The sequence below is a fragment of the Cervus canadensis genome, chromosome 14, assembly GCF_019320065.1.
Source record: "Cervus canadensis isolate Bull #8, Minnesota chromosome 14, ASM1932006v1, whole genome shotgun sequence".
NCBI classification, from domain to species: Eukaryota; Metazoa; Chordata; class Mammalia; order Artiodactyla; family Cervidae; genus Cervus; species Cervus canadensis.
This window is the reverse complement of record NC_057399.1, coordinates 34109359-34131810: the sequence shown is the minus strand read 5'-3', so window position 1 is coordinate 34131810 and position 22452 is coordinate 34109359. Positions and strand designations below refer to the sequence as shown.

The window sequence follows — 22452 nt, the reverse complement described above, 5'->3', positions numbered from 1 at the left end:
TAGAATGCTGGACCTTATAGTTGACTTAAAACATTATGTTGGTTTCTTCCTATTATATTTTGATAGAATTAAAGAACTTTAGAGTTTGAATGAAACTCTGGGATCACTAATCCAACGATCTCATCATATATATATGGGTAAACATATGATGAGCCTTAGGTTACATGACTTAGTTCTCCATGGTCATACACCCATTAACAGCCAGAAAGACTAGAAAGCAGATCTCAGATTGCTAACCATAAACAAAGTCAGGTATTATCTGGCAAAGCAAACAAATTAACATTTCTGGTATTTTTAAAACTAATTTTAATTTAATCTGATACTTAACATTTTAAAAATGTGAATCAATAAAAGACATCATTATTTTGGTCAATATATCCACTTAAATCTTTGAAATAATTTTTCTTTAACAAAATGAAGATTGGCAAGCTTATACTGGGGGTTTACCTGGGGTTTCCCTGTGGCACAGTGAGTAAAGAATCTGCCTGCAATGCAGGATACTGCCTGCAATGCAAGAGGTGCAGGTTCGATCCCTGGGTCAGCAAGATTCTCTGGAGGAGGAAATGGCAACCCACAGGGCTTTGCTTGTAGCTCAGCTGGTAAAGAATCCACCTGCAAGGTGGGCGACCTGGGTTTGATCTCTGGGTTAGGAAGATCCCCTGGAGAAGGGAAAGGCTACCCACTCCAGTATTCTGGCCTGGAGAACTCCATGGACTGTATAGTCCATGGCATTGCAAAGAGTCGGACATGACTGAGCGACTTTCACTTTCACACCAGTATTCTTGCCTAGGAAATCCCACGAACAAAGGAGCCTGGTGGGCTACAGTCCATGGGGTCCCAAGAGTCAGACACGACTTAGTGACTAAACCACCACCAAACCTATACTAACGTTCTTAGAAAGCAGGGAGTTACAGCATGCCAGGGGCAGAAGGGCATAATCTTCTTCCAAAATATCTGTCTGCCAGAGATAAAGCATGACAGCCAATTCTAAATAATGTTCCTTATTTGACAGACAATTGCAAAGCGCCCAAAAGCTAGCTTTCGCACCAACAGTACTAATAGTTACCATATGACACAGTGCGAAGTTCATAAAATATCCAGGAAATACTGGGATACCTCAGAAAAAGATAAAAATCTCTAATAAAGTGAAAACATATTCTTGGGAAAACATGTTGAGGACCAATTTATCATTCAATTGCATTATAAACACAAGTGTTTTCACAAAATGAGTGTGAAACCAAACAACATTTGAGGAAGTAATCAGATTTTGTCAGATGTGAGTTCCTGAGATTTTCCTTACTTAAATGTACACATTTTATTCTTCACAATAACTGAAAATCTAGCTTAAATGTGTTACATTATGGTCAAACATCAAGAATAATCTCTAATTAATGCAGCAGTTTCCACCTCTTCCAACTCTATATTTAAATGTTTAATCCATTACTAAATGAATTATAATATTAACATAGGCTGTCCAAAAAATTAATTGCTATAACAATACCTGAAATACACTTTTAATCTAACCCTCAAGACATGCAGACAATACAGAGATAGGGATCAGGGTCTAAGCTGTCTTTAATTTCAAAGAGATCCTTAACGGCTCATTACAGTACTGCACGTGCTGAACTGATGATTTAGGAAGAGTCATCCAGACAGTTCAAATTAGAGAAATTCAGAGCCACAACCAGGGTTTTAATCTGAATCTTGTCAGTATTCAAATGTGTAGGTGGGGTCACCTCTACACTCGGTAAACACAGTATAGATGGGTATCTGCATCTTTCAATCTTTCTGTATAAAATTACAGTTGAAGAGTTACAAATAAAAATTTGTCCAAGGGTGATGAGCTCAACATATCACCATGTTACTTCAGGATATTTGAAATGTCAAAAATCCATTCATGTACCTGTAGGTTAAAAGCCCTAATTACTTAAAGCGAAGGCTCATATTTTACACAAAAGGAAATTGAGGCCAGAGAGAAGACTTAACAGAAGTTAAAAAACTTCTAAGGGACAAAGCCAGGGCTCCAGTCAGCATCTACTGTCCTTTAGTCAGCTAAACTCCTTCTCAGAGTGGGTTCAAAAGATTTTGTAATTGTTTCTGCTTTTGATGCTCTAGAGGCATATTTACTTTAAATTTCTGATTGGAATAAGAGGCATAAATATGACAGTAGTCCTACGTTAAGAAGTGTTAGGGTACCTTTCTCTTATCCTATCCTCTTTCCCCACTCAAACCAAGAACCAGGTAGCAGGATCTCTTATCCTCTGCCTGGGGCCATGGTGAGTTTTGGTTTTTAGTTTTTCCCTAGTACACCCTTCACTAAGGGCTTAGGCTTTTAAGAGTCCAGTTTTATGTGTCTAGGGGAGCCTATGAGGCCTTAGCTCTGACTTCCCAGCCTCCACTCTAGTCCTGGCATACTGCCCCCAAACAGTGCAACATTCACTCTCTCCTACCCACCAGAATGTCCCTTCACCCTGAATCCCCTCCGGATTTCCCTCATTTCTTGAAAGCTCAGATATCACCCTCCTCCTTCGCTTCCTAATCATATTACAATGAGGATAACAAACATCATATCATGTGCCAAACACATGAGCGCCTTACCCATGTTCTTTTAACCCTCCCAAGAGCTCCATGTGGGAGTTGCAGCTGTAATCCCTACTTGTAAGCACAGGTCCCAAAGCATGGAGGGTCACACAGCTAACCCAACACTAGAGTCGATTGACTATGATCACAGACATGGAGAAATACAACCCTTCATGTGATTTTGCCTCTCTGTGCAAGTAAAGAGGTAGACAGCCTAATTTATCAATTATTTCTGAGTGTTATATAACTGGTGAATTATCTGGTAATCCAGTTCATCATGTTCATATTCTATCTCTTTAAAATATATTTTTGCCCAAATATAAATGTGTTTATCATAAAAGTTTGAAAAGGTATCAGCATACAAAAGAGAACTAGAATCACTAATAACAATCTTGTATATTTTCTTTTAAACTTTCAACTTAACTTTCTAAATCTTCAGCAGAATCTCCATAGACAGCATGAGTATGTCAACTCAAATCACCACCAACAGACGTGGAGATTACTGCATCTGCCACGGCCACATTCATAAGCTCTCCTGGTATTTGTGAGCTTTGTCCTTTACAGTTGCTTCAGAAACAACATTAGCCTTATCACTTCACCAAGGGGATTATGTGCACAGTAAGTACAAAAGCAGTGAATATACTGTAAGTCAAAAGTAGGGAAAGTTGGAAATTTTATGTTGCAAACAAAGTAGTAAAAAAAAAAATTTAAGTGAAAAATAAACACATACAAGATACCTGAAAACTGTAAATCAACTATACTTCAGTTTTTTTTTAAATGCATATGTGTGTGCAGGAAGGGAACTTCAAAGACCAAACAAGGAACCATGAAGGGCAAGGCAGGGGGATGGATATTAATAAAATGCATGGTCAGAAATATGGACGTCAATGTATAATGTTTATTAGCCTAACATCAGTTTAGGAAAAGCCCTGAGTACGTTTCAGCACAAAGGGTTGCTGATGAAAACTCTAGTCAGAAAAAGCATGCATGAGTGAAAAGGAATTGAATAAAAATGCCTTTACACTGGGAAGGAAATACACATAAGTGCACGCACATGCACACACATGCACATCTACATATACACTGAGATCCTAGCTAAGCAACTGTCCCAATGGGGTATCATTCCTCTGGGGGCCCTCAGGTCCCCAAAGCACTGACCACACCTATATGCCAGGTCAGCTTCATATTAACTTTGAGGACCTGACTGAGTCAGGTGACATCCCCAGCTAATTAAAACAGTATGTTTAACTATCTACTTATATAGAGAATATTTCCGAGACAAGAATTTCAGTTTTACTTTTAACATGACAGCATATACTACATCATGGTATTTCTCAATCTTTTATAATGGTTGATTTCAAGGTTACTAATCACCTGGGACTTTCTGCTTTTGTTAAGCCACATACTCACCTTGGACCCAGAGTACAGAGACAAGAGGAAAGGAGTGAGAGTGAGGAGACAGACACACAGACAAATAATGAAACACAATGTAAGGTGACAAGCCACATGCTCGAGCTAACTAAGCATAGATGGAGTAGGACAGTAGAAGAGAAGAGAAATGAGGGAAAAGTGCTAAGAAACACATGAGAATGGTGCCAAGATGGAAAAGGGCATCACAGGTAAAGCAACAGTTCAAGGAAGTGCATGGAAGCATAAAGCAACACAAGATACTCAGAACGGAAAACAAAAAGTTATGTGAATGGATGGAAAAGAGGTTCCACATTGACTAGTTGAGGGAAATGAAGGCAATAAGAAGTCGGTAGTGGATTATGAGCAGTCTTCAAGTCATTTATCCTGTATCGAAGCTGTAACATTAAGGGGAATCTGTGAGATTTGAGCTGGCGTCTTTAGCAACTCAAGAAAAACATCACTGTGGCAGATTTCTGAGCTGCCCTCCCAGCCCCACCCCCAGGGTCTATCCTCACTCTCCGTCTGCTGAGGCCAGGCTAGAGCACTGTCCTCAGAGCTGCCTGACTCACCCATGCTGCAGACACACACCCCTCTTCCTACAGACATTCAACCACAAAGCTCTGAGATCAGACTACAGGAATATACCATTATCAGTACTCTTATATCACAAGGGGAGAATGGGTACACATCCAGAATGTTTCAAAACTAGAACCACCCAGTCAAGCACTTCTCTTTCAAGGCTGTTTCAAGTCAACATTGTACAATTAGTTTAAAAAGCAGGAAAACACAGAGACTATCAATCCATGTTTCAGGATCACCATGTGCAGCTGCCTGACTTAAGGAAAAAGGTAAGAGAAAAACACCTCAGTTAAAAGAAAACTAGAGACAGATTAGTAACTGCTTTTAAACTATAAATAATACATACGTGGTATACAGTTAAGATAATTTTTCACCACTCCCCTCAAAAAGAACAAAATTAAATACTAGTTTATGTAAAAATTTTACATTCTAAAATTTCATTCCTTTCTTAGGTATCCCCCTCTGTTCAGGCCCTCATGTTTTTCTGCTAAGTATGGAAAAGCTTCTTCTAGGAAAGAAGAGGATGAGAGTTGGGAAATCCTTGCTGATCCTGTAATTATTGGACATACCACCAATTAGGATGGTTTCCTCAGTTTCAGGCCATTTGAGTATTAAAGAACCACGGCACTGCCTTTTGGAAGGCACCGCTGAAAGGGGACTCTTATCTCTCAGCTGCCCACAAGCTCCCAGAGGTGCTGGGTCAGTATCCTTCCCCTCTGCTGCTTTTCTGCAGTCAAATGCCAGCCTCATCACAGAAAGGTTCATTCACCGGCAAGGAACACTGCTCTTTGGAGATGCAATTTCTCAGATGCTCCAATCTAGATCTGCTCATGCTCCTGCCTGGCATACATACCTATGTCTTAAGAGGAGTGTAGAAAGAGTCCAGTAGTTAGGGTAGGAAATTTCCAAAAGAAGCCAGATTTATAGTTGTGTGCTCCCAATGAGCACTCATCCCACTCTTCATCACTTTCTAATAATGACACTCCCAGTTGTACAAGACACAAAGGGAGACGGCTAAGGGAAAACATTCAAGTGCCCAAAAAACACTTTGCCCCAGGACACAGAATACTCTCCCTTCTCAACTTAGAAGCTTGTAAAAAATCTTTAGTCATCACTATAATTTTCTGATTTTTCCTTTCAATTCTCAGAAATCCCCAGAGGACCCCAGCAGTTCTCAACATATAAAAATAGAGGGTGAAACTGCTGCAAAAGCTGCAATCACCAGTGTATCAGCAAGATATTTAACCTCAGTCCTTTGAGATCTCCCTGTTAAACCAATCCAGTTAGAAATTTTGCAAGCTATAATGATCAAAATCAGAACTGTTTTCCACGGAGAAACTCTGGACCAATTTATGATGATTCACATGGAAATAAACTTCCCAGGATGATAAAGAAATAGGAGAAGGCAGTTTTCCTTATGTATCAGGACAGCACATTCCCTTCCAAGAAGCTGTGCTATTGCTATAGGCTATAATGGGGAAGGGTCATGAAAATTCATGAGTAAGGTACAGTGAATATTAATTACTTTATACAGAACAATTCTTTATTTTGACAATAAGGAGAAAATGGTTTGGGTTGGATACAATAAAGTTGGAGAAAGAAAAACTGAACATGATGACATATGGAAATAAAGGCAAATGTATTTAATTACTTTTATTATTCAAGGCAGAATTCCATCCTGAGCTGGTGTTATAGACACTGCTACCATCATTATCTGATCCCTACACTGATTAACTTTTTTTTCCTGACTAAACATAAGGCATAAAAGAAGACAGTGAATAAAAGGGAAAAAAATCTGCTAAGGATATGTACTCTGATAAATTGGATTTAAACTAGATGGAAGTCTGAACCCAAGATTTATCTTATTCCCTTGACAGCACCCCCACAGACAAGGACCTTAACAGTTTCTACCAGTAAAGGATAACATCTCAAAGAAGGGCTTTTTACAGAACACCTGCTTCAACTGATCCTTTTAGAGATTAAAAAAAAAAAAAAAATAGACCTTATGAAGCTATGAGACACTTGGAAGGAATAAACAGTTGGTCAGTGGTCTGACTGAAGAAAAAGAAAAAAAACGTTTTTGGAAAAAGAGAGAAAGAGAGGTAAAGGGGGCAACTAGGTAAACCACACAGACATATGTTACATCTAAGAATAGAAGCTGGTTGTAAATAAAATGACTTCATGCCAAGCCTCATTAATATAGTCAATGAGGAAGGATGTTCCATGACACACCGGGTCTAACAGGATATAGAAGTACTGCATGTAGTTTCTGACTCAGATGGTACTGATAAATTTAAAGGAGTCAAGTTAAAATCAGAGGCAATGCAAAGAAATACAAAGAATGTTAATTCCATGATTTGATACTCTGAGAGAAAGGACATCAGCTTCTTCTGGAGGGTCTTAAGGCAAATGTCAGAAACAACCAATTTACCCATCAAATAAAAAAGGAAGACTTTAACACTGCTTGATTATGTGAAGCAAGTATGTATCCCTAAAATCTAAGTTCTAAATAAACTGTGTGTTACCCAGGATCTCCTTAAGGTATATATTTGCCACTTAGGCAGATTTCTTCTCTCCCAGGCAGTTTTTTTAGAAAAGTTTGTTACAACAAACTGACAGAATAAATTCTGAATATTATACAGTTTATATGGAATAAACACTGAAAAAAAAACCCAAGCTCACCTTCATCACTTGTTGCCTGTTGCTTCACCAGGGTCATTGGGGATCTTGCTGGAGGCTTACTAAGTGGGTGGCGCCAACTTTTAGCAGTTTTGGTTTCACCTTCTGTTCTCTGGTTACAGAACATGAACAGGGGAGAAATACTCACCATTAAAGACTTGTTTTAAAACAAAAAACTATCATCACAATGACTTACCACAAAAAAATTATAAAGAACTCTTGTACTTGTTTTACCACCTGAGAAATTAAGTTTATTAAAGAAATTTAAATGGCAAAGTCAAAAGAAATAGAAGCCATTCTGTTAGTAATTTTACTGACAGAGGAATCACTGAACGATCCTTCCATTTCATATTAAAGCACTATCTGTAGTGCAGGGTACGCTTTGCAAACCTATAATAAACTCGGATGTTAGAGAGTTTTCAAAAGTCCTTTAAAGATAATTTAAATTTAGGATTATATATTCGTAACAATCCAGGACCATGGCATTTGGTCACATGTGACTGTGCAGCAGGTTATTTTGCTTTCTGTCTTCAGAAGGCAATACAGCCAAAGTGAATCTGTACTCTTCCTTCCACTGGAAAATGAATCCTCACTTCTCTGAGGACCAAATAGGAAATCAAAAGTTGTTGTTGTTTAATATGGCACATAACTGTCATCCTGAAACCACTAAAATTCTATGTAAAATCTTTTGTTATGAGCTGCCTGGACTATATTTTTCTTTCAAAGGTAGAGGAAAAAGTCATTTGCATCCTGACATCTTTCAGAGACCCTATTTACAAGCTTTCTCATCCATACAATCAAAAAAAAAAAAAAAAAGTGGCAGAGTTGCTAGTTAGAGAAAGAGTTCAAATCCAGTGGGTCTGCATCAGTGGTTGATGCAAAAGAAAGGAGTCTCATAAATTTCCCTAAAAGCTGAAGCAGCAGCGCCCGGAAGGAAAGAAACTATGCTGACATCTGACACATAAACAGGCTTATGAGAAAATGTGTGACAACATTCTAATCAAAGCAAGATTCACAAAGTAATGATAGAGGATGAGATTTGCCTCTGGTATATAATACCTAAAAATGAACGTGAGAAATTATAATTTAGTCAAAAATAAGAAATATTTATTAAGCCCTTACTATGTGCTACACTGCTCTAAGAGTAGCTAGAGCAGGAAAAAATTCTAGTAGGTCCATGCTTCCAAGGAGTGCCATATAGATGGGGTGGGCCAGGGGCAATACACAAGTAAAAAGTAAATATTGGGTTGTTGCTCTTGTTTCAGTTGCTAAGTTGTGTCTGACTCTTTCCGACCCCATGGACTGTAGCCCAGCCAGGTTCCTCTTTCCATGGGATTTCCCAGGCAAGGATACTGGAGTGGGTTGCCATTTCCTTTTCCAGGGGATCATCCCGACCCAGGGATCAAACCAGCACCTCCTGCTTGGCAGACGGATTCTTTTATCACTGAGACACTGTGGAAGCCCATAAATATCAGGTACTATTAAGTAAATATGCAGTAATAATGGGGAAAAAAAGCATGACAAAGAATAGAAGGAGATGGAGAGGAAGTCATTTTATGTGGGATCATCAGAGAAGGCCTTTTTGATGTGAAGACATCTTGAGTGGAGTCTTGAGAGCAATGAGGAAGCAGCACATTTAGCTCTCTGAGAGAAGGGCACTTTGGACAGCAGGAATAGCAGGTCATGTGTGAACATGTTTGGTTCACTTAATGTTTCCTGAGGATGACTAAAGCTGACTGCTATCAGCCAACACACAGTATTACACTCAACACTAAGAAACACTGGTCACACTACACAAAAATGAACCAGGTCTGTATGACTTAGAAGGACTCAGAAGTCTGACAAAATGGGATGAGAAAAGACCACCACACAGCTATTTCTGACAAGTGCAAACCAAGTCCTTATTCCTCAACAACAACACTTGCCTTCCTGGGCAGTCAGGCTTTGTTCAGTGAAATGATAAAGATGAAGGTTAACAGTAAGGGAACAGAAAAGTTATTTTCAGTTCCATTCTAGTTTAAAGAATTAGACCAAATATAAACAGGCATTTGACTTATTCACCAGTCTAGAATCCCAGCATCTGTCCAGCTACAAATAATCCCTACATGAAACTAAGTTGTAAATTTTGTTTACTGGTATGTGAATACTATGTTCAAATTTCTCAGCCACCTTTTCAAATAAATTAGATTATAACTTTCTGTTTCTCAGGTGTTTCAGAGAAATATTTTATAGTTCAGTAGGACAATCATGCATAAAAAATGATAAAAAGTTATTGGGGGAAATTAGGAGATTATCTATATTGTATTGGACATTTTAAAACTACTTATAATAGGGCATTCCAAACTGATGTCTTTATTTACTCTCTCTTGCTACTCAAAGATACAAAAGGCTTCTTCTGAGCTAAAATGAACAAGAGCAATCCAGAACTGGGTCTGTTCAGCAGCCAGCACAATTTATCAGCTCAAACATTTGAGGCTTGCCTTATTCATCCACCTGAACTCCTTTACAAAGTTGTTCGGGTCAAAAGAGGTCACCAAATTACGACAATCACAGCACACAACTGTAGCGTGGCTGATACAATCAGTTCATGCTGAAAGCATGTGATACTAACATCACACAAGGACACAGGACAAACAGGGAGGCCTTCTGTAAAGGGTTAGAAAGAAGAAGTTGGAAATCAAGAGAGATCTTGAGCTTTCCAAGTGGCAGAAAGCCTGGTTCCAGCATGGGCAGAGACAGAAGGTTCAGCCTGGTCCTAGATTCAGAGTCCATGAGGCAAGAGTCAGGGAAAAACATAACGAGAAGAGCCCTAATGTTAAAATAGAGGTTGAGAGAAGCCTAGGACCCAGAGGTATTAAGCACTGGCAGAAAGAGATGAGAGTCTTGCAGGTGAATTATTTCCAGTCTGGCTAATATTGCAGGTGACAGAACCATTCTATGTCTTGACTATATCAATGTCAGTATCACTGTGCTATCCTATCCTAGTTTTCCAAGGAGGTTCTATTGGGGGAAACTGGGTGTATAAGATCTTGCTACATTACTTCTTACCACTGCATATAAATCTACAAAGATCTCAAAACAAAGAGTTTAATGTTAGAAAAACTAAGAAAGAAAATCAAACCCCAACACGTGGCCAACAGTTCCATGTTCTCTGAATTATCACCAGGTTAGCCAGAGCTCACAGAAAGTTTACCTCCCAGTCATTGAAGGAAAAAGATTAAGACCTATAAATGTGAGATGCTATTTCCACCCTACAGCAAGATTTCCAATGCATAGCATGCTGTTTCCAAAAAGAGCCTTGACAACACAATAAATATGGTAAAAATTGACACTGTCACATACACTGGGGACTTTGAAGCCATTTCTCTTGCCACTGGAGACCGCTGGGACTTCCCCAGGTTCAAGGCCACTCCCACGGCTTTCCACATCACTCTCTTCTCCCTCAGTCAAAGCACTGCTACTCTCTGCCACAGAGGAGTATGACTCAGGTGACTTTGGCCATGGAAGCTTGCGTGGCTCTGATTCCTCGGATGTAACTTGGCCACTAGATATGGACTCGTCAGCCTCACTGGGATTTGAAGGTGGAATTGCCGCACAAGTTTGGTCATCCTCAGCTTTGATTTTCTCTGCTACAGATGTGTTTAGGCAGACGTTTCCTAAGGAGTAAAACAAGAGCACGTTAATAAATGTTACAATGTATTATTGCTAAGAATTGTTAAACTGCTCTCAACTAAATGTCTATCATCAAACATCCCCTCTAAATTTCCACTGAAGACCCCAGTGGGAAAGGTCACCAAAGTACTATGCAGCCTTTGTAGTTGCTAAGGCAGCAAAATAATATATTTACTGACAAAATAAGGAATCAAAAAGAGGTTCCACTGTAAACCAGTGTCCAAAGCCTTGGCAATAACAATAATTACCTAAGGAATAGCAATCTGAGATCTTTCAAAAAAATAAGAATTTAATTCCAATATATGCTACTGATGAAACATTCCAACTCAGAGGATGTGAAACTGTACAAGTCCATGTAAAACACATGTAAAACTGTGCAGGTCCAATAAAAATGGTTTCTTAAACTAATCCTGCACAGTACAAGGACAGCACAAAACGGAAAGGAATATCACAAATACTTCACTTCTACATGAAGTGAAAGTCTTGGCCCTACCATCTTCTCTTATGCATACACAAGTGTGCATCATTTTATTCACCTATCGCTCAAACACTGCACCATGCCAAATCTTTTTTTTTCCAAATCTATTAAATACTCTTGGGTTTTAAAACCCAGAAGTCAAAATCCAAGAAACCAGGTAGCAACAGAACAAATAAAGCTGCGTATCCTTGGCTTAAACCACTCAGTAGTTCGTAAAGTAATTAATTTAATCCAGTGTACTTAAAAAAAAAAAACTATGGTGAGGGACAACAAAGAAATACCTGTACACATTACATAACTAGGGATTCCTTGGTGGCTTAGAGGTAAAGAATCTGCCTGCCAATGCAGAAGATGAAGGTTCAACCACTGGGCTGGAAAAATTCTCTAGAGAAGGAAATGGCAACCTACTCCAGTATACTTGCCTGAGAAATCCCAGCACAGAGGAGCCTGGTGGGCTACAGTTTACAGGATTGCAAAAGAGTCAGATACAACTTAGCAACATGTGTATAGCGCATAACTGGTCTCTGCACTTCCCTACTTTCTTCACTTTCTATCTTCCATGCGTTCATCACAAATCAGTTCAGATATCACCCACTCCCAGAAACCTTGCCAGTTCAGCCTCCTGTCTATTTTGGGTCTTTCCTTGGTATGCCATCTCTACAGTGGTACTTGGCACACTAGATAGGAATTACATATTTATTTGTCTAGATATCCAATTAAATACAAACTCACTGGGAAAATGTCTATGATTTAAACTCTATTAACACAGACATTTCAAGTGCAAAAGGAAATAAGAATGGAAAAGAAGCCAAGGACTGATTAATTAGAACAATGATCAGGACTTTTCTTTTACTGTAAGTGGAATAAGAACAAGAAAATGGTAGGGCCAAGACCTAAGCTGAGTCTTTTAAAAGGATCACTACAATTGCCAAATGGAGAACTGACTAGAGTGGACACTGGAAAAACAGGAAGGAGGCACCTTCTACAACAGTCCAGACAAAGATAACACATCTTGAGTGAAGAGAAAGCAGGGGGATGTCTGGATTTGGGAAAGCCCCACAACAGAAAGACAGAATAGATGAGGGGAATGAGAGTGAGACAGGAATTACCAATAAGCTCTATTAGAAAAAGGGCAAAATCTCCCACAAGTATTAAAGAGGTAAAGCATAAAAACAGTTTCAAAGAAATGTGCTACAAAAAAGGGGAAGAGCAAATGAGTTGAGATTTATAGATGATGGCTTTGGCACAGAGAAAAAGCCAGGGGACTATATATGCCATGTCACAGGATTGAATGATTTTTGATGTTACTTTGTAAAACCTTAATCTTTATTTTCTTTTTAAAATTAATTCAAAAGCTAAGAATCTGCAAAGAATTATCTATAATTGGTTTTCTCTATTCCATGTGAATTCGAGAAGATTTCCAAAAATGTATTATATATTGTAAATTGAGTTGCACCAAAAAAAAATTTTTTTCTTTTCCATCTTAGAATCTACTTTTTCATTAAGTGAAATAGGTACTGCTGGCTATTTGTCTTAAAATTTCATTACCCAGAACAGTGGTACTTCTGGCTTTTATAACACTCCCTTGGCCTTCTAGTTGAGTTACCTCATAGCTTTAGATACCTTATTGGTTAAGCTCTGTGAAAAAGTAAGATGTCTGTCCTAGAAAACACAGACTTAAGGAAGATCAGCAACTACCTACTACTAACACGTGAAACATTATCAGCTAGTTTCTCACCCGAGAATCTGATATTATCTGACAAATTATGATCCAATTGCATCCTGCTAACAGAGGTCTCTTTCTCTGAAGGTGCTTCTGTGTTTGCTAGTTTCACTGCTTCTCCTGGCTTTCCATCATCCTTGAGATCATATGGATCCGGGTCAGGAGTGGGTCCCTCTGTCCCACCAACTGTAGCTGACAGTTTCTCATCCTCCTCATTCTTAGGCCTCTTAGCGTGAGAACTAGTACACTGGAAGCTATTAACAAGAAAAGCTGTAGTCAGAACACAATGTGGGCAAAGGACAGAAAAAAATACATACATAAGCATTATTTTCACTTATTGAAAAAACAGAATAAAAAACTGGTTTTTAATCGCAATATACAAAGATAATCTTCATGATTAATAGATCAAATTTGAAATTGAAATGTTAACAACAGTTTTAATAACAATTTACTAAAAATTAAAATTAAAACAACTCTAAATAATTGATTATTAAAACATTATTGGGAAAAAGTTTTAACACTGTTAAAACTTTATATGGAGAAGGAAATGGCAACCCACTCCAGTATTCTTGCCTGGAGAATTCCATGGGCAGAGAGCCTGGTGGGCTACAGTCCATGGGGTCTCAAAGAGTCGGACAAGACTGAGCGACTAAACAACAACAACAACAAAACTTTATAATAATATTAAAAGAAAGCTTAACATAAGAAATAAAGTGAAAAATCATGACACAGGGATAAAATCAAACATTATTTAGATAATGAAGAAAGAAAAAGGAAACAAAGTGATTCCATAAAGCTGTTGTTAAAATTTTAGTAGATTATTTACATTCCAAGGTGACCTGGTGACTATATTTCCCTGAGTTTCATATAATTCTGAAATATGCATGAAAATCATTAAGATTACATGTCAAATTATCATTAGCTAAAGAAATTACAAGAGGAAGAAGGCTAACCACATGTGTTTAACATCTTATATCAATGTACTATTTATTTTCAGAGTGGACACCATTTTTATATTATTCCACTTCTAGTATTTTTCAGCAAGTCACTTCATAGCTTTATTGTAGATGCCTTCTGTAAATGACACAACATTTCTAACGCTTTCATTTGAGAACAGCTATAAGTCAAACTAAATCAACATGTATTTCAGAATATGTACACACACACACACACACACACACACACACAGGACATTAGTGTTATCCTATAGGAAGTCCCCATAAGATAAAGGGAGTAGCCAGGGATAACCTGGCTTTGGTAAATTTGCTAAAAGTAACAGTACTGGTATCATCATCACTTTTACTGAAACCCATGCAGTGGTCTATGTGGAATATTACATTATGAATAGCACAGCACACATAAAATTAAAAGGTTGACATCTCTTTGAGACTTCAGTGAAACATTCCCTTAATTAGACTTCCTCAGATACCGTATATTACTTAAGAGAGATCAGCAAACTCAATGATCAAGCCACAAAGGTGAGCATAATAAGCCCCTCAACATTAGGCTTTCTAACTGGGTAAGTAAAGACCACTGATTATTTTAACCTACTGAAAGACACTTCACTGTTCAATGTCGTATCTGTGTGCAATGTCAACCAACAAGGACCATTGTGATTAGTAACTAAGAGACCAGATTATACACCTAAATTAGAGTGTTGTGTTTTCTGTCCATTAAATAATAATTCTCAAGACATTCTATTGGCCACTGAACCCAAGATTGACTACTGTCTCCTGCAGCGAATATTTTTTGGCAATGTGGATTAGCACCTTTATTCTCCAAATCAGTGTTTCCCAAACTTTTCGGAGTGCAACCCACAGTGAGTTATACACTTCAGATGATGACACGATACACACATACATGGATGCTCACACATGTCATGAATTAATACTTACCATCACCTCATGGGAAGGACTACAATACAGTTTACTCTCTTTAACTTCCTAATTTTAAAATGCTGTTCCTAACCTATTAAATTGATTTGAAAAGTGACAGTTTGAAAATTCCTGATATAGACTATAGGGTGAAATAAGAACATCTGGGTTGTAACTCTGCTACTAATTCTGTGCAAGTATATCTCATAAAATGCTGGTTTGATTCCATGTTCTTAAGGTTCCTCCACTTACTAGCATTCTAAAATAACAGAAAATAAATTGTCAGGGGAAAATAAAACAGAGAGAGAGACAGAGAGAGAGTCAGAAAATAAACATCAGAAGTGTGGGCAAAGATTTAAAATTACAGTGTTTTTTGGTTAGTAGCTAAAAACTGGAAAGAAGCTACAGGTCCAACTATAGGAGATTAGATAAAATACATGCAGGCATTAAAATTTTTGTAGCAAATCATTCAATTACACGAAAAAAACACAAAACTGGTCAAATTACTAATAGAGCATGGCCCCAATTTTGAAAAGGCATATAATATTATATAATAAATAAGAAATATATATGTAAAGGATATATACAAAATGTTAACACTGGTTATTTCTGGATTGTGAGGTAATGGGTGATTTGGGATTCCTTCATTATTCTTTTCCTTATTTTACAAATTTTCTCCAATGCACAAATATTACTTTTACAATCTGAAAGAAAAACAATGAGTAATATTGGAGAGTAAAAATACAACACAACCCTGGAAAATAAGAACCTAAAAAGGTTGCCTGAGGACCTGAGCGACAAAACACACTTCCTGTTTAATGTGTTTTAAGACAGCAAGATGACCACGACAGGCCTAAAGGCTTTTGAGATGGCCCTGGCCACAAAAATGGAATGCAGGATACATTACACAGAGACAACCACGTTACAGAAACACCACATGCTCTGACTGACAACTTGTGAAGCCGAGTGTGTATAATGCAGCAAAATACAGGCTCCCCAATAAGAAGAGTAATATAAGATGTTTGACAAGTGAAGAAGAGAACTACCAAAAGTCAAAGTCGGTAGCCAAATTAAAAAGTTGGAAACCAAGTTATTGAAGCTGACAAAAATAAGGAGAGAGCACCCGTAAGACTTTAAATACATTCGTGTTAAGGGGTTTAGTAGTTCTACAAGTGTTCTATTTCTCATGCACTGCAACACAACAGACCTCTCTTTTTACATTCTATTTATTTATTGCACTTCCAAAGAATTACAAATACTTTGCCTCAAATTTTCAGTAAGATAGTAAATAATGAATAGTAAATACAATGAATAAACAGAAGAAAAGCAAATAAATAGTCTTTAAATTTTAACTGAGTGGGATGGGGTGGGGGCAGGATCATTACCTCCTGGATGCTTTTCTTACTTTCCTCCTCCGCTGCAGCCATGCTTTTACTTCAGGGGTGGATTCTGGAGTAGGCTTTGTGTGATCAATGGTGTATATATCCTTTCCTTGCTTCCAAAGCTGGTATCTGTCTGGTTGAAATTTCCTCACAAAGATATCCATAGAAATTTTCACCATGTCTTTCCTGCAAGTGCACTGAAACACAATGGCGTTGGAGTGCTTTAGACATTTTGCTGACTACATAAAGTCACACTGAGTTGTTCTCTGAGTGTGCCGTACATGAATACTGCATAATTAAAATACTACATACTGCATAGTTAAAAATAATGCTTTATATTTTCGAAGATTCAGTGAGTAAAAAACTCGGTTTCTCCTGAATGGAGGTGACAATCTGTATATTCACATCTATAAATGAGAGTAAGATGTTAAAATGTATTGTACAGTTCTTGGAAACTCTATCAAGAACAACTGAAAGGAGGGAGCACATATTTGAAAGCAGACCTGCAGAGAAGGAATACCCTCCCAGCACAAGGATGCACTGCTGCACTGAATATTGTAAAAGAGAAAATCTAGGTTGGCAATGAATAAAAGTAGCTAATGAATGTGTGGTTAGAATAATTTAACCAATAGATTGATATAAATTTTCTCCAAGACCCTTATTAATCGCCTTAGTGTTTATTAACAAATACACTCTCACAAAGTAACCAACAATTAGGAGCAAATAAACAGTCTCTTCTACATCATATCACATGAAACACCCAGCATCATCTCTACAATCATATCCATTAGGAAAAACAGTATTAAGGTAAGAAGTTTAAAGAAAAGATTATTTTGAACCCACTAGAACTTCCATTCTCATGAATACATAGTTAGCAGTTATTAGAAAGTTTCCTATGAAGACCTCACACAGGTTAAAGTGTGTCCAGACTAATACTCCAGGCAGGTAGAATTCAGTGAAACAGAGGTAGTCTCAAAGATGTAACTAACATACCTTAATCATCCCTAATACACCTGGCAATAGACTGGTTTACTCAACAACAGCCTTGAAAGTAAATCTTTCAATACTTTGGGAAAACAATTATCATCTCTATGCAAATTAATTTAAAATTTCTTAATAACCTCCAGCCCAAAACTTTCTCCACAGAGTTCCAATCTTGACTTGAAAGTTCAAGAAGAAGGTAAAAACAAAACAGTTCAGGACATGGATAATAGTCTAATATGCTGAAAAGCAACTTCTCCAACTTCCAGCAAAAATTCTATTGTTACATATTGTATGATAATCCTTTTGTTCTCCTATATTCACAATCAACATTTCCTAATCCCCCCCTTCGCTTCGATCCCTCAAAATCCAGTCTGTCATCATCTACAATTAGCTCTTCACCTACCTGCATAAATCCTTTCACCAGGACACCTTCACTGTCAGACTCTGAAACTTAGTATAACAAAGCTAACTAATTTCCCTGCCTGCAGTCTCTCAGAGCTCCAATTCATCTTCATAGCTGTCACTTTAATCTCCCTCAAATATCTCATAATCTTTCATTTCTGAGTTCAATACGGTATAGTATTCTGCTCTGCCTTTAAAATAAAGTCTAATGTTCTGAGCCTGGCATTCAAGGCCTCTTAAGCTTTATCTCCACTAGTGAGATATCCAGGTTTCTCTTCCACTGCAACTCAAATGAATATTCCTATTCAACCACGAAGCAAAGTCACCAAGAGCCTCCTTACCTCAGTACTTCTGATCCTACCACAAAGCCTTCCAGCTCACCATTCTGCCATCCAAAGCAAATTCATCCTAAACACTGAATGCAAATTGTACCAATTATCCTTCTGAATGGAGTACTATTTATCTACATCATTGCTTTCTATTATTAATTAAGTACAGGCAGACCTCATTCCATTACACTTTGCTTTATCACACTTTCCTCTAACACGGCTTTGCAGATAAAGTGCTTTTTACAAGTTGAAGGTTTGTGGCAACTATGCATCAAGTCCATCAATTTTTCCTACAGCATTTTCCAACAGCAGCTGGTCTCTTCATATCTCTGTGTCATGTTTTGGTAATTCTCAACATTTCAAACTTTTTCATTATTAGGGTGATCTGTGATCAGTGATTATTGATGTTACTATTGCAAAAAGAATAAAACTTGCTGAAGGCTCAAATGATGGTTAACTTTGTTTTTAGCAATAGAATACTTTCTAATATATACTTTTTTCTAGACACAAAACTATTGCAGCACATAATAGACTACAATATAGTGTAAACATAACTTTTATATGCACTGGGGAACCAAATAATTTGTGTGACTAGCTTTTTGTGGCGAAAGGAACTGAAACCCCGGTCTCTGAGGCATGCCTGTAAAAAGAGAGTTTCGAGTCATTTTTAAGTCTTCCTGGCTCAGAAATACGGAAAATGAGGATCATTAGATATTTGAAGTTATTTTGCTTTAAGATGCAACCTTTCACTAAAGGAAGAAATGAAATTTAGACACACCTGCAGAAACTCTCTTATTTGAGTACAGTGTTACTAGTATTGCTTTGTGAAAAAAAGGAGTGGACAATATAGATGCTGTAAGTTGCCTTGGCATCCAAGAATTTTGTGTTACATTTTAATTTCCTATCCCTCTCTCCTGGAAGTCTTGAATTTTGTACACAAACAACAGGATCCATTGCTCAACTGATTCTCTGACTCAGTAAAAGAATTTATGTCCTAAGTTATAGAAACAGAACAAATTAACGGTTGCCAGGGTTAAGGGAAGAAATGACAGTGAGAGGGAAGCAGGTGGGTTCAGGTATACAAGGCAATGTGACGGATCCTTGCAGTGGTGGAAATATTCTGTATCATTGTCAATATCCTCTTTTCCTATATTGTACTATAGTTTTGCAAGAAATTACCATCAGGGTAACAGGGTAAAGGATACACAGGATCTACGTGTCTTATTTTTAGTAACTGGATGTGAATCTACAATTATCTAAAAATAAAATGTTTATATATATATGTGTGTGTGTGTGTGTGTGTGTTTAACCTTCGATTTTAAATACTCAGAAATGCAGGCATAAAATACCCAAAATAATGCAAGGGCACAATGCCAGAATCAAAAACAGTTGAAGTAAACTTTAAAAGCATACAGAAAATCTACTTTTGTCAGTAGTGACAATTAACACATTCATCTAAAGCTCTAAAGATTACATGAGAACATTTAATAGAATGTGCAATGTGACTTTACTAGCATATAAGAATGGAAGACATTAACAATCCCATTTAGGAACAAAGAAATTACAGACTACATATTGGTACAAAAAGCAATAACAGGTAATAACTCTCAAGCAAGCTATTTTGGATAAGAATTCAAAACACTAATAGAAATGGCTTTTCTTACTGTTTCTTTTAAGAGTATACCTATTGTTTATGCAATATATAATGTATGCAATGCTAAGTTCATATTTAAAGGGAGTTGTCAGGAGTCTATAAGCACAGAACTCTTCCATATTTCACTACCCTAAGACTTGTTACACAGAATCATGATTATTCGTCCCTGTCTCCCAGGAAGTCGAATTCATGCTGTTATTTATACTGAAAACCAGCAATCTAATTTCAAAATGAAAATGTTTCTAAAAATCAGCAACTTTCTAAGGCAGCAAATACTAAGCTAGTCATCTGAACTGTAGAATTGGAAATTTCATATAACCACAATACATGATTAATAAAATAAACGGCTGAGGCTTAATTAAAAAACCCAAACGAAGGTATTACTTGAACATATATTCTATGTGACACACAGTGTGGCTAATGGGGGGGGGGCCTTCATGTGCAAATATCTGATAAGGAAGACTTTGAAGGCAGGCAAACATCTGAAATTATTCTGCTTTCCAGCCTATTTATAATAGTTAAATGGTAATTAAGAAGGAACTGAGGAAAGGGACTTCCCTGGTGGCCCAGTGGCTAAGATTTCTCACTTCCAATGCAGGGGGCCCCAGACTGATCACTGGTCAGGGAACTGGATGCCACATGCCACAACTAAGAGTTTGCATGCCACAACAAAGACCCAGGGCAGCCAAATAATAAAAAATAAATATTAAACAACAAAAGAGGTACTAAGGCAAGAATTGCTTAAAGTAAGATAACAAACCTAGTAAGCCAACTTGATGTGGTTGTTATGGGTTAAACTCTATCTCCCCTCCACCCCCAAAAGGTATGTTGAAATTCTAACCCCAGTACATCAGAATACAGACCTACTTTGGAGACAGGGTTAAGGCAGAAGTAGTTACTATGGTGTAATATGGTGTTACTGAGTAGAGTGGGCCCTTAATCTAGTAGGACTGGTGCCCTTATCAAAAAAGAAGAGGCACAGACAGGGAAGAAGGCCATGCATGTAAAGATAAAGGCACAGATTGGATTAATGCATCTACAAGGCAAGGGCCACTGAGGATTAACTCTGCCACCAGGAAGAAGCCTGGGAGGGTCTCAGAGGGAGGAAAGAACTATAGGTGCCTTGATTTTGGACTTTTGGCCTCCAGAACCCTGAGGCAATAAATTTCTGTTGTTGTAAATCACCCAGCTATTGGCTCTATTACAGCAGTCCAAGGGAACTAATACAAATTTTTGGAACTAGGAAGTACAGCACTTCTATAACAAACAGCTTAAAATGTGGAGTGGCTTTGGGGAAGAGAAAAGTAGAGAGTCATCATCATAGACTATATCATATATATATATATATATATATCATATAATGCTATAACATATATATATATATATGTGTGTGTGTGTGTGTGTGTATATATATATATATAAAATGAAGAACAGAGTATCGCTACATGTGCTAAATGTGCTTCTGGCAAGGTCTCGGAGGTAAATGAGGAGTATGGTACTGGACACTGGAGGAAAGGTGATCCCTGTTGTGCAAAGTGGAAAAGTTGTGTTATGTTGGGTGAAAGGTAGAACTAAAAATTACAAACTTGGAAATGTAGTTGTGATTTCCAATGAAAGTATGGAAGGTTCAGCCTTGCTTGCCTGTCTGCTTACTGTAAGACAGGAGAAGAAAGAAAGAAACTGAGGAAGGAACTGCTAAGCAAAACGAAACCAGTTTGGAAAATTCTCAGCCTATCCACAGAGTATATTCTGGAGACTGGGCAATGCTTTGGCTGGATAGACATTTGCTAAAGGGATTAGGCATGTGAGTCATGGATCAGATCAACCATCTCAGCAGAAGCCAGGAATGGAGAAGTGATTATCCAGGAAAGGCCTGCGGAGGATACTCTTGTGTGATGGCTTGGATACCCCTGAGGTACAAAGAAGACCAACCAAGTTTGTGAGGGCTTTAAGTTATAAGAAATAATGCCAGCCTCAACTGAAAAGGAGAGAGCCAGGATGAAATGATGGTAGAATGACTAACAGGACAACTCACAAGGAAGAGGACTGAGACAACAGTCCTCTGTAACATCTGTTACAGCAGCAAAAAAACTCTCACACGGAACATATAGAAAGATGCTGCCATATGTTTTATTTAAAATATATTAATGGAGGCCCTCCTGCAATGGAGGAGACACAGGAGATGCGGGTTCAATCTCTGCACTTGGAAGATCCTCTGGGGAGGAAATGGCAACCCATTCCAGTATTCTTTCCTTTTTTTTCTTACCCTCCCTCCCCCCACTCTGGTATTCTTGCCTCAAAACTCCCATGGACAGAGGAGCCTGGTGGGCTATACAGTCCATGGGGTCGCACAGAGTCAGATATGACTGAGCAACTAAGCATGCACAATGGAAATATTCAATAAAGCAGTAAACCCATTCATGTTAAATTTTTCTGAATAACATAAACCCACGAACTATTACTATCCAATCAACAGTATGCTAGATAATACATAAAAATAACCTTATTTCTTTTAAAATTCTATATTGGATTATAATGCCTTGGAAGAGGAGAAAAAGAAAGCATGAAAACAGTTTGTTGAGAAACTACAAAACCCACAAAGCAGCATACTGTGGCACTTAAAAATTGGACTCAAACTCCAGTTTCAACACTAACCAGCCATGTAACCTTGATCAAGTTATTAAATGTCTCTGTGCCTCAGCTACC

General features: G+C 37.8%; 1 protein-coding gene across 1 annotated transcript in view; it reads right to left on the bottom strand.

The window, feature by feature from the left end:
* The window catches only part of KDM4C (lysine demethylase 4C), a 392678-nt gene that overhangs the window by 177138 nt on the left and 193088 nt on the right, over nt 1-22452 (bottom strand). The window contains exons 9-12 of the mRNA XM_043486754.1: nt 16381-16574; nt 13137-13375; nt 10591-10904; nt 7252-7360 (exon numbers count right to left, since the gene is read on the bottom strand). Coding sequence (XP_043342689.1) covers nt 7252-7360; nt 10591-10904; nt 13137-13375; nt 16381-16574 — 856 coding nt within the window. The remainder of the gene's footprint in view (nt 1-7251; nt 7361-10590; nt 10905-13136; nt 13376-16380; nt 16575-22452) is intronic.